This window comes from Paroedura picta, chromosome 3, assembly GCF_049243985.1.
Source record: "Paroedura picta isolate Pp20150507F chromosome 3, Ppicta_v3.0, whole genome shotgun sequence".
Lineage (NCBI taxonomy): Eukaryota > Metazoa > Chordata > Lepidosauria > Squamata > Gekkonidae > Paroedura > Paroedura picta.
Window position 1 is genome coordinate 8,678,791 of NC_135371.1, and position 12,936 is coordinate 8,691,726.

Sequence of the window (12,936 nt, forward strand, 5' to 3'; positions counted from 1 at the left end):
ACTGTCCATCAGATTCACTGGATGCCCTTGAGCTCTCGTACTTTGTGGGGGGGGGGGAGAGACCCACACACTATGGGCCCACCCATACATGCATGCATGAATGAAAACCTGTCACTACATGTGTGAAACAGCCCCGATGCTCCTTCCCCCATAAGATTTGCAACACAGCTAAAATCTGTAATTTTAACGAAGGAATCTCCTTTTTATCCTGCTAGAGATTGTCAAGACATAGCTCACAGATTAATCACCACAGTAGTCTGGTATAGAAGTTAGGGGGCCCTAACTTTGTTGACCTTCCAGGCACTTTTTAGAAATTTATGAGAGGGTGATGTGAGTGAGCTACCAAAAAGTGACTAGGCCCCATTTCAAGCACAAAATTGCTACCAGGGAGGAGTGAATGGGCTCTTTGATTAAAGGAAGAGAAGCCAATACAGCCCCCTCCAAAAAAAGGGGGGGGGGTTTATTTACTCCCTGTACACACTCTGGATGGGTTTCAAAACCCATAGAAACAAAAAGAAACCCATTTGAATATCTGCAATTTTTTAAAGAATGGGTAAAGAAAATTGGGTGAGGGTATCAATTTAAGCGTTCAGAACTAGAAAAAAATCAACATGGGAGACCATGGTCACCTAGTAAGAAATACAGTAAGCGTTCTTTGCAATACAGAACTGGACACTGAACAAAATGTTCAAATAAATGGGAAAAGGATTTGTGTCAGACTACCCCTAGTGAAACCTAGGAGGTGCATATCGTCTTTTAGCTCTAAATTCATGGTGTCTTCTCGGTTTAAGGAGAACTTCTTGAAAATGTTACCTCAGTGGTAACGTAACCGCATAAACTAAAGTTTATGGGAATTGAGCAATTAAGTGTTGGTATTGTAAATCACTGAGGCAGACTTTCACTTCTCCGTAAACAAAAACCTGCCATATTTACTCAGATGCAATGAACTTAGGCAGATTGAGAGTGGGTGGGCAGGAAGGGATGTAACATTATTTGACTCTTGTGGCCCTTCCTTCCATATCCAGGGAATTGCTGAACGCCACTGTGGGATGGTAGGCGAATTCTCTCCAAGCTAGGCTGAATTCTGGAGATTTTTGGAAGGGGAGGTTCACGGGGGCATGAAATTGGGGTCACTGTGGGTAGGCAAGTAGTTGTGAGTTCCTGAATTGTGCAGGGGGTTGGACTAGATGACCCTTGGAGTCCCTTCCAACTCTATGATTCTATGAAAGCCAGTTTCTGATTAAGTCTATCCCTGTCAATTGAGGCCTTGTTGCTTAATTATGTACCACAGGTAAACCCCTTCACTCTACTGCATTATACTGCATCTTGGCAGCCAGAACTGGTTTTGTGAGACGCTGGAAGCGAGAAACAAAGAGCCCAGTTAGCTCACTAATGGATACAAAAATGCTTGTAGATTTATCCACTGATAGAATTAATTGATTTGCGGAATAGGAAAGATGCCCAGCAGCAGACTGAGATAGCTTGTAAACCTGTGCTACAATACCTATGTCTTTTGTTAAGGTATCCTTTCGCTTTATGTTGTTGTGGTATTTCCCCCCCCCCCCTTTGAATTAAAACCAATCTTAAAAGTCTGCATTGATGGCTAAGGCACACAAAAAGGGTGGGGAATATCCTGAAAATTCTCTATGAAGATAAGATCCAGGTAAGTCACTGTGTTGGTTTGAAGCAGCAGAACAGATTTGGAGTCCAGGTGTACTTTTCAGACCAACACAAAGTTTTGCTGCTTGCACACTTGTTGAGAAAGCCATATATATATATACTAGTAAAAAAGCCCATTGTATGAAGAAGACAATGGGCGCTAGCAGGTGGGGACCAGAGCGAGCGGCAGGCGAGGGACAGAGCGAGGGACAGGCTACCTGAAAGAGGAGGCGGGAGTCCCAGGTGTGGTGCGCTGGGCTGTGGCGGCTCCTCTGCATTTTTTTGTTCTTCTGCGGCTTTCCCGGCGGCTCCATTGTGTTCTGGGGCCATGAGGGCAGGGAGCACCCAGCAGCTGCGCTGTGGGCGGCTGCCGGGGCTCCCAAGGCGCCGGCTTGAAGCGGCGAAAGGCTCCTCCAGGGTTTTTTTTTTTCTGCTGGCTCTCGGCTTGGAGCTGCGAAAGGCTCCTACAGGGTTTTTTTTCTGCTGCCTCTCGGCTTGGAGCTGCGAAAGGCTCCTACAGGGTTAATGCTTTTCTGCTGGCTCTCGTGGGCGTGCCGGCTTGGAGATGCGAAAGGCTCCTACAGGGTTTTTTTTCCTGCTGGCTCTCGGCTTGGAGCTGCGAAAGGCTCCTACAGGGTTTTTTTTCTGCTGGCTCTCGGCTTGGGGCTGCGAAAGGCTCCTACAGGGTTTTTTTTCTGCTGGCTCTCGGCTTGGAGCTGCGAAAGGCTCCTACAGGGTTAATGTTTTTCTGCTGGCTCTCGTGGGCGTGCCGGCTTGGAGCTGCGAAAGGCTCCTACAGGGTTTTTTTTCCTGCTGGCTCTCGGCTTGGGGCTGCGAAAGGCTCCTACAGGGTTTTTTTTTCTGCTGGCTCTCGGCTTGGGGCTGCGAAAGGCTCCTACAGGTTTTTTTTTCTGCTGGCTCTCGGCTTGGAGCTGCGAAAGGCTCCTACAGGGTTTTTTTTCCTGCTGGCTCTCGGCTTGGGGCTGCGAAAGGCTCCTACAGGGTTTTTTTTTCTGCTGGCTCTCGGCTTGGGGCTGCGAAAGGCTCCTACAGGGTTTTTTTTCCTGCTGCCTCTCGGCTTGGGGCTGCGAAAGGCTCCTACAGGGTTTTTTTTCCTGCTGGCTCTCGGCTTGGAGCTGCGAAAGGCTCCTACAGGGTTTTTTTTCTGCTGGCTCTCGGCTTGGGGCTGCGAAAGGCTCCTACAGGGTTTTTTTTCTGCTGGCTCTCGGCTTGGGGCTGCGAAAGGCTCCTACAGGTTTTTTTTTCCTGCTGGCTCTCGGCTTGGGGCTGCGAAAGGCTCCTACAGGGTTTTTTTTTCTGCTGGCTCTCGGCTTGGGGCTGCGAAAGGCTCCTACAGGGTTTTTTTTTCTGCTGGCTCTCGGCTTGGGGCTGCGAAAGCCTCCTACAGGGTTAATGTTTTTCTGCTGGCTCTCGTGGGCGTGCCGGCTTGGAGCTGCGAAAGGCTCCTACAGGGTTTTTTTTCTGCTGGATCTCGGCTTGGAGCTGCGAAAGGCTCCTACAGGGTTTTTTTTCTGCTGGCTCTCGGCTTGGAGCTGCGAAAGGCTCCTACAGGGTTTTTTTTCTGCTGGCTCTCGGCTTGGGGCTGCGAAAGGCTCCAACAGGGTTAATGTTTTTCTGCTGGCTCTCGTGGGCGTGCCGGCTTGGAGCTGCGAAAGGCTCCTACAGGGTTTTTTTTCTGCTGGCTCTCGGCTTGGGGCTGCGAAAGGCTCCTACAGGGTTTTTTTTCTGCTGGCTCTCGGCTTGGGGCTGCGAAAGGCTCCTACAGGGTTTTTTTTCTGCTGGCTCTCGGCTTGGGGCTGCGAAAGGCTCCTACAGGGTTTTTTTTTCTGCTGGCTCTCGGCTTGGGGCTGCGAAAGGCTCCTACAGGGTTAATGTTTTTCTGCTGGCTCTCGTGGGCGTGCCGGCTTGGAGCTGCGAAAGGCTCCTACAGGGTTTTTTTTCTGCTGGCTCTCGGCTTGGGGCTGCGAAAGGCTCCTACAGGGTTTTTTTTCTGCTGGCTCTCGGCTTGGGGCTGCGAAAGGCTCCTACAGGGTTTTTTTTCTGCTGGCTCTCGGCTTGGGGCTGCGAAAGGCTCCTACAGGGTTTTTTTTTCTGCTGGCTCTCGGCTTGGGGCTGCGAAAGGCTCCTACAGGCTGGGAATCGGAGGGACCAATCGGCAGGCGCTTTGCGCCTGCCGATTGGTCCCTCCGGTTGTCTGTCATGAGGAAGGGTCCAATCTGGACCCTTCCTCATCCCGGACACATCCCGCCCCAGAACCCCTTACTGTTTTATTTAGTCCGTGGCGCCCGCGGCGCCACGGGCGGTGTACAGATTATTTAGTCCGTGGCGCCCGCGGCGCCACGGGCGGTGTACAGATATGGGTGGGGGTTTCATAGAATCATAGAATCATAGAATCATAGAGTTGGAAGGGGCCATACAGGCCATCTAGTCCAACCCCCTGCTCAACGCAGGATCAGCCCAAAGCATCCTAAAGCATCCAAGAAAAGTGTGTATCCAACCTTTGCTTGAAGACTTCCAGTGAGGGGGCACTCACCACCTCCTTAGGCAGCCTATTCCACTGCTGAACGACTCTGACTGAGAAAAACTTTTTCCTGATATCTAGCCTATATCGTTGTACTTGAAGTTTAAACCCATTACTGCGTGTCCTCTCCTCTGCAGCCAGCAGAAACAGCATCCTGCCCTCCTCCAAGTGACAACCTTTCAAATACTTAAAGAGGGCTATCATGTCCCCTCTCAACCTCCTTTTCTCCAGGCTGAACATTCCCAAGTCCCTCAACCTATCTTCATAGGGCTTGGTCCCTTGGCCCCAGATCATCTTTGTCGCTCTCCTCTGTACCCTTTCAATTTTATCGATGTCCTTCTTGAAGTGAGGCCTCCAGAACTGCACACAGTACTCCAGGTGTGGTCTGACCAGTGCCGTATACAATGGGACTATGACATCTTGTGATTTTGATGTGATGCCTCTGTTGATACAGCCCAAAATGGCATTTGCCTTTTTTACCGCTGCATCACACTGCCTGCTCATGTTTAGTTTACAATCCACAAGTACCCCAAGGTCTCGTTCACACACAGTGCTACCTAGAAGCGTATCCCCCATCCAGTAGGCATGCTTTTCATTTTTCTGACCCAGATGCAGAACTTTACACTTATCTTTATTAAATTGCATCTTGTTCTCATTTGCCCATTTTTCCATTGTGTTCAGATCTCGTTGAACTCTGTCTCTATCTTCCGGAGTATTTGCCAGTCCTCCCAATTTGGTGTCATCTGCAAACTTGATGAGTAGTCCCTCCACCCCCTCATCTAGATCATTAATAAATATGTTAAAAAGTACCGGGCCGAGCACCGAACCCTGAGGTACCCCGCTACTCACCTCTCTCCAGTCTGATGAAACACCATTGACAACAACTCTTTGAGTGCGGTTCTCTAACCAATTCCCTATCCACCTAACGATCTGAAAATCCAGATTGCAGTCCTTCAACTTATCCATCAGAACATCATGGGGAACCTTGTCAAAAGCTTTACTAAAATCCAAGTAAATGACATCAACCAAATTTCCCCGATCCAGCAAACCTGTTACTTGGTCAAAAAAGGAAACTAGGTTGGTCTGGCAGGACCTGTTGGAGACAAATCCATGCTGACTTCCTTGGATCACCAAATTGTCCTCCAGATGTTTGCAGATCGCTCCCTTTAATATCTGCTCCATTATCTTCCCCACAACAGAGGTCAGACTCACTGGTCTGTAGTTTCCCGGGTCATCCTTCCTCCCTTTTTTGAAGATTGGAATAACGTTTGCTCTTTTCCAGTCCTCCGGGACATCTCCAGTCCTTAAAGAGGTTCCGAAGATGATGGACAAGGGCTGTGCAAGTTCTCTGGAAAGTTCTTTGAGTACTCTTGGGTGCATTTCATCTGGACCAGGGGATTTGAACTCATCCAGTGCAGCTAAATGCCTCTCGACCACCTCTCTATCCATGTTAACCTGCCACCCAGACACTATCCTTTGGCTACAGCCATCTCTAGATGTGCCTAAACACTTAGACCTGTGGGAAAAAACAGATGTAAAATAGGCACTAAGCCTTTCTGCTTTCTCTGCATCTTTCGTTAGAGTTTGTCCATCCGCACCCAACAGCGGGCCTATTGCCTCCTTTACTTTACGTTTGCTCCTCACGTAACTGAAAAATCTTTTCTTGTTACAATGGGCTTCCCTGGCCAATCTTAGCTCACTCTCAGCTTTGGCCTTTCTGATGATTGATCTACAGTGCCTAGTAACCTGTAGGTACTCTTCTTTAGAGCTCTGTCCTTCCCTCCATTTCCTGAACATTTTCCTTTTCTTTCTTAGTTCCTCTTGAAGTTCTCTGTTCATCCAAATAGGCTTCTTAGAGCTCCTGCAGTGTTTTCGTATTTCTGGAATAGTCATTGATTGAGCATGCAATAGCTCTTGTTTGATTAGCGCCCACCCTTCACATGCTCCCTTCCCTTCCAGCATTCTCGTCCATGGTATGACACTCATCATGTATCTGAGTTTATTAAAGTTTGCCCTACGAAAATCCAACATCCGCGTCTGGCTACAAGCTTCCTTGGCTCCCCATCTCAAAAGGAATTCTATGAGGACATGGTCACTTCCCCCTAGGGTCCCCACCTCCTTCACCTCATCCACCAACTCTTGCCTGTTGGTCAGTATTAAGTCCAGTATGGCTGAACCTCTTGTGGGTTCATCTACCATTTGATAAATGAAATTGTCAGCCAGGCAGGTCAGAAACTTGCATGACTGAGGACGCTTCGCAGAGTTTGTTTCCCAGCACACATCTGGGAAATTGAAGTCACCCATGATGACAAGGTCCTGCCGTTTGGATATTTTCTCAAGCTGCTCACAAAGTGCAGCATCCACATCCTCTCGTTGGTCAGGCGGTCGGTAGCAGACACCAACCACCACACTGTTTGTTTCCCCCTCGCTTATTTTCACCCAGATGCTTTCCACTGTAGATATGCTCTCCTTCACTAGAATTTCCTGACAGGTAAGCCCTTTCCTCACATAAAGTGCCACTCCTCCACCTCTTCGATCTATTCTGTTTTTTCTGAACAGTTCATATCCATCCACCATTACATTCCAGTCATGAGAATCATTCCACCAAGTTTCTGTGATGCCTACTAGATCATACCTTTCCATCAGCATGAGAAGTTCCAGCTCTTCCTTTTTATTGCCCATGCTTCGGGCGTTAGTATAAAGACATCTGAATCCTTTTACTTTTGGTTCCCTATGAGCTGGCCTTGCCGGTTGGGCTGCCTCCGATAGTTTTCCTTCCATACACTCCCTATGTTGATCGTCTCCTTCCCCTAGTGGCTTTAGTTTAAAGCTCTCCTGATGAATCTCCCCAGGTTCCTGCCAAACACATTCTTCCCCAGTTTTGATAAGTGCAGTCCATCAGGTGCTAGTAGGCCTTCCTCAAGAAAGCCTATCCCATGGTCCCAGAAACCAAATCTCTCCTGCCGGCACCAACTACGCAGCCAGTGATTCACCTCCATTATCTTCCTCTCCCGACGCATTCCTCTTCCCTTGACAGGCAAGATTGAAGAGAATACCACTTGTGCCCCCATTTGCTTGAGCTTCCTCCCCAGATCTTGATAGTCTTTTTTAATAGGAGCGATGGTATTCAGGGACATGTCATTCGTCCCCACATGGACCATCACAAATGGGTAGCGATCCGTAGATTTGAGGAGTTTGGGCAGCCTTTCTGAAACATCTTTAATTTTCGCCCCTGGCAAGCAACACACCTCTCGGGTTAGGGGGTCGGGCCCAGCCACGTGGCGATCCATTCCTCTTAGCAGGGAGTCTCCAATTACCAGTACTCTCCTTTTTTTTTTCTTCTCAACTCCATTTCCTTCTGTCCCCGTGGCCTCTTCCCTTTGTCTTAGAGTTTGTTTTGGGACCTCTTCCCTTGTTGACCCTTGCACCTCCTCTGCAAGGGCCTGAAATCTATTCTGGACCTCCAAAGGCCCCGAGAACTGTCTCGCCCTTCGCCGTTCAGTCTTTTTCCGAACTGCCTGCAGAGGCTCCCTATTGTGGTCAATCTCCTTGTCCTCTACAGGACTGGTTGTATTCTCTTTATTCTCTTTATTCCATGTTGCAGAGCTCTGGACTACGAACTCCTCCCCTTTCTTACTTTGGGTCAGAGTAATAATTTTGTTTTCTAATCCCCTAATCTTTTCCTCCAAAAGTTTTACCAGCTTACACTTGGGGCAGCTGTAGTCCATCTTGTCTTCTGGGAGGAAGGCAATCATGTCACACTCACTGCAGATGATGGGATGAGTGTCCTGGAGGTCCATTGTAATGTCTAGGCAGTGCAAGTACTAGGGAAATATAATCTACTGATATAATCTACTGATTCTAATTGCTCGGCCAAGAACCCCAGGCTAAGAGCCACAGGCCAAGAGCCCTTTGTCTCTTGCCAAAGGCTCGCACCTCTGGTGAGGAGTAGCCCTTTTTAATCCTCCCAACAATTACCCAGCAATCACCTCACCCAGGCAGAACAATAGCCTCACCTGGTCAACAGCAACTCTCCCCAGTAGCTCTCTCTCCACGTGCTCTCAGTTGTCTGAGCTCTGCCTCTGGTGAGGAGCAGCCCTTTTTAATCCTCCCAACAATTACCCAGCAATCACCTCACCCAGGCAGAACAATAGCCTCACCTGGTCAGCAGCAACTCTCCCCAGTAGCTCTCTCCACGTGCTCTCAGTTGTCTGAGCTTGATGTGTTAGTTGTCAGGAAAGGCTAGTTATTGCCAAGATGTATCTGAAGAAGTATGACTACACACCCAAGTTTATACCCAGAATTAAACTTTGTTGGTCTTAAAGGTGTCATTGGACTCAAATTTTGCTCCAAAAGTTCTCTGCTGTTGTTGCTTTCAGTTCAACTCAAGGCCTTCAGGATACTATCTTGAAGGCTCAACTGTTTTCTTTTCTGTTTTTATAGGTCAGTTTTCTAGAGGTCTGCCCCAGGCAGCTCAGGGAAACCCTTCAACACCCGGTATAAAAACAACATAAAACTCTCATCAGCAGCTTAAAACAACAGTAGTAAAATAGTCCTGCAGGCTAGAAGCAAACCGTTAAAAGCAGATTGGAAAGAAATGAGTGATGAAACCTTTCAGCAAAAGGCCAGGGTAAAACCAAAATCTTTTATGAGACTCCACAACCTCCGCTCTCTATGCAACAGCTTTCACGTTAGCAGTTCCGGTTGCATGTCTGAAGGCTTCAAAATGAAACGTCTGCTTATAGTCGTGACATTAGTTCCACGCTGACAACTCCTCCTTAGGGACAAAACCAGAGGCTTTTCTTACCAGGTGCCTACTGCCTTATGGAAAAGGAAAACATTATCTTCTGCTCATGTTGCAATCTGCAGGTGCAGGTGGCACCTAAGGCAGCTGTTTTTGGCCCCTGGGGACCAGGCCCGAATCTCTCTTGCATTAATCAGACTCACTCCCCTTCTCCCTGCTTACTTCTAAAGGAGCTTGCAGCCCGATTCTTCCCCTGCTTACCCAGATAGAGCCTCAAACGATAAAGAAGGATTCATGTGGGTCACCGTGTTGGCACAACAAAAACAGAATCCAATAGCACCTTTAAGACCAGCAAAGATTTATTTAAGGCGTGAGCTTTCGAGTGCAGGCGCTCTTCCTCAGACCAAATGAACAACCACCATAACTGTGAAGATATAAGGCCAAAGCAAATTATGGCAAATTAGTAAAACTGTGTCATAATGTCTGAATTAAGCCACAGGATGCCATATGAGAATTCTTTGCCAAAACAGCTAATCAGTCCTTTTGAGTTCAGCTGCAGTTCACGAAAACATTGGAGAAATAAAACTGTCCAAGTTAGTAATTAATGGCAGATACTGTCCCAGTTGTATTTAAGTAGATAGCCGTGTTGGTCTGAAGTAACACAACAAAATCTGAGTCCAGTGGCACCTTTAAGGCCAACCAAAATTTATTCAAGGCGTGAGCTTTCCTGGGCATGCACACTTCCTCAGACAAACTTCTCCTTAGATCAGGGGTAGTCAACCTGTGGTCCTCCAGATGTCCATGTACTACAATTCCCATGAGCCCCTGTCAGCAAACCCTGGCAGGGGCTCATGGGAATTGTAGTCCATGGACATCTGGAGGACCACAGGTTGACTACCCCAGCCTCAGATAACAACATCTGAGTCCAGGGGCACCTTTAAGGCCAACCAAAATTTACCCCAGTGGTGAGCTTTCGCGGGCACGCCCACTTCCTCCCACAACGGAACAGGGATATAAGGAGAAAGCAACAAATCAGTCAAGAGCCTCGCAGCGTCCAAAACAGGGGTAGTCAAACTGCGGCCCTCCAGATGTCCATGGACTACAATTCCCAGGAGCCCCTGCCAGCATTCGCTGGCAGGGGCTCCTGGGAATTGTAGTCCATGGACATCTGGAGGGCCGCAGTTTGACTCCCCCTGGTCCAAAACATGCAGCACGATGATGACAACGCTTTGCTAGAAAAGCCAACGCTCAAAAAGGCAAGGTCGCCATGCTGATCCGCAGAGCCACAGAACCAAGTCTGAGTCCGGGGAGGGGGGGGGGGCACCTTAAAGGCCAAGCTTCCTCCTGTTAGGGGGGCCGGGGCAGTTTTCACGTGCAGGCCCCCTTCTGCACGCGCCAGTTTCCACCCGGAGTTAACCCGCGTTACAATGCAAGAGGCTCCCAACCCCCAACCCCCGGGCTCAAAACTTGCTCCCGCGGCTGCAGCCCAGCATGGCGACCTTCCCCCCCCCCTCCCAAAATCTGCTCCCACACCAGTGGATCCGGCAGTCCAGCCTGGGCGCCCGCAGGGACCCAACCCGGCTTGCCCACAGCGCCCCCCTTCCCCGTCCGCCCCGGCGCGCCCCACGTCTGGCACGTCCGCCCATGGGAGCCGCGGCTGCAAAACCAGCTGGCAAGCGCCGCTCTCTGCACAGCCACCGGTCTGACTCACCGCGGGCGGCCGAGCGGGGCCCCTTGCGCAGCGCCACGGCTGCCACACCAGCCGCCAGCGCCCCATGGCGAGAGGCCCAGGCAGCCGGCCCAGGAGCCAGGCGCTGGCCGCGCTGGGAAGGAGGGCTCCGCTTGACCCGGCTGCAGATCGTTGTCACTTCCTGGGAAGGGGGGGGGGAGCGAGGGCTTTGGGTCCCGCCCCACTTTCCCCCCACCCTCCAGAGAGAGACGTCGACGTTTTGGCGCCCAGAACGAGCTGCGCGCTGAGCATTGCGCCGTTTGCATGCATGCATGGTTGTATGCATGCATGCATGGTTGTATGCATGCATGCGTGATTGTATGCATGCACGCATGCATGCCCGCCCGCGCACGAAAGCTGATTCTGTGAAGGCTGAAGGGGGTGGCAGGTTACAGTGGATGAGCGAGAGGGTTGTGGGTGTCCTGCCTAGTGCAGGGGGTTGGACTAGATCAGGGGTAGTCAAACTGCGGCCCTCCAGATGTCCATGGACTACAATTCCCAGGAGCCCCCTGCCAGCGAATGCCTTCCAGTTGCCTTCCCTTTCCCCACAACAGACACCCTGTGAGGGAGGTGAGGCTGAGAGAGCCCTGATATCACTGCTCGGTCAGAACAGTCTTATCAGTGCCGTGGCGAGCCCAAGGTCACCCAGCTGGCTGCACGTGGGGCAGTGCAGAATCGAACCAAGGTCACCCAGCTGGCTGCACGTGGGGCAGTGCAGAATCGAACCTGGCATGCCAGATTAGAAGTCCACACTCCTAACCACTACACCAAACTAGCTCTCCAAACTGGATAACATCACCTGGTGATGATCAACATTCTATTAAACCTCCCTTAAAAAGTGCAATAAATACATTATAAAAAAATGTCTGGCAGACAGCTAACCAGGGGAACTTTGGAGCCTGCCCTGCTTAGATATCAGCACTGGATACTCAGTTTCCTGTTGTGTGGGAGCCCGTTTCAGATAGGGGGCCATGGTGCACACGGAGAGGAAGCATAAATTAGTCTTCCTCTAGCACAGTTTTCCTAGCTTAGCGAATTTAAGAATACCAATGGCCACATGGAAGTTTCTCCAAAAGGCAAATAGTAAAGGGGGACAAGCTTGGTGTAGTAGTCAAGAGTGACTCCCCCACATGCAACCGGCTGGGTGACTTTGGGCTAGTCACAGTCCTGTTAGTGCTGTTCTCACAGAGGAGTTCTGTCAGTGCTCTCTCAGTACCACCTATCTCTCTGGGTGTCTCTTGTGGGGAGAGGAAGGGAAGGAGATTGTAAGCCACTTTGAGATTCCTTCTGGTGATGAAAAGCAGGTTTTTGGCAACAAAAGTTCCCTGATCAGTTTGTCTCCTCACCAGGTCTGTGCCTTCTTAAGGAGGCCTTATTTGTTTTCCTGTTACAGACCCGGTTTTGTTGAATGGCCTTCCTGAGGAAGCCCATGGCTGATGTAGAATGCATGGCTGGCATTCTACCACCTTCGCCAAGCCAAACTACTAGCTCCCTATTTGGCCCCGGAACACCTAGCCACAGTGATCCACGCGACGGTCACCTCTAGAGTAGATTTCTGTAACTCGCTCTATGCAGGCCTGCTTTTAACCTTGATCCGGAAACTGCAACTGGTACAGAATGCTGCGGCCAGGGTCCTTACAACCCCACCATGGAGGACTCACATTCGGCCCATCCCACAACAACTGCACTGGTTTCCAGTCGAATTGCGGATCAGGCTTAAGATTCTGGTAATCACCATTAAGGCCATCTGCAGTCTGGGCCCAATGTACCTAAGGCAATGTGCCTCTCTGCCTACGCCCCTCAAAGAGCCTTACGCTTGGCTACTATGATCCTTGGCCCCAGGGAAGCTCACTTGACCTCAGCCACAGGGCCAGAGCTTTTCCCATCCTGGCCCCCACCTGGTGGAACGAGGTCCCGGAGGAGATTAAACAGTTCTGCAGGGCCTGCAAAAGGGAGTTCTTCTGCCAGGCAATTGCTTGAGGTTGGCTTGAATTCAATCACTTCCCATTGACCCCTGAGCCTCCCTCTCATGCAAACTACCAACAGTGTGTCCAACCCACAGGGCCGTCAGTATATTACAGTTTTCGTACCATGTTTTGTTCCTTTATTATATTGTTCTACTGTTATGATTAAAGGTAAAGGTAAAGGTATCCCCTGTGCAAGCCCCGGGTCATGTCTGACCCTTGGGGTGACGCCCTCCGGCGTTTTCATGGCAGACTCAATACGGGGTGGTTTGCCAGTGCCTTCCCCAGTCATTACCGT

General features: G+C 50.0%; 1 protein-coding gene across 1 annotated transcript in view; it reads right to left on the reverse strand.

Annotated features, from left to right (window-relative positions):
* LOC143834275 (carnitine O-acetyltransferase-like) overlaps window positions 1-10,827 on the reverse strand; it is a 52,780-nt gene extending 41,953 nt beyond the window's left edge. Inside the window, 1 exon segment of the mRNA XM_077330950.1 lies at window positions 10,657-10,827. Within this exon segment, the coding sequence (XP_077187065.1) occupies window positions 10,657-10,722 (66 nt within the window). The 5' untranslated portion in view covers window positions 10,723-10,827.
* Between the last annotated feature and the right edge of the window lie 2,109 nt (window positions 10,828-12,936).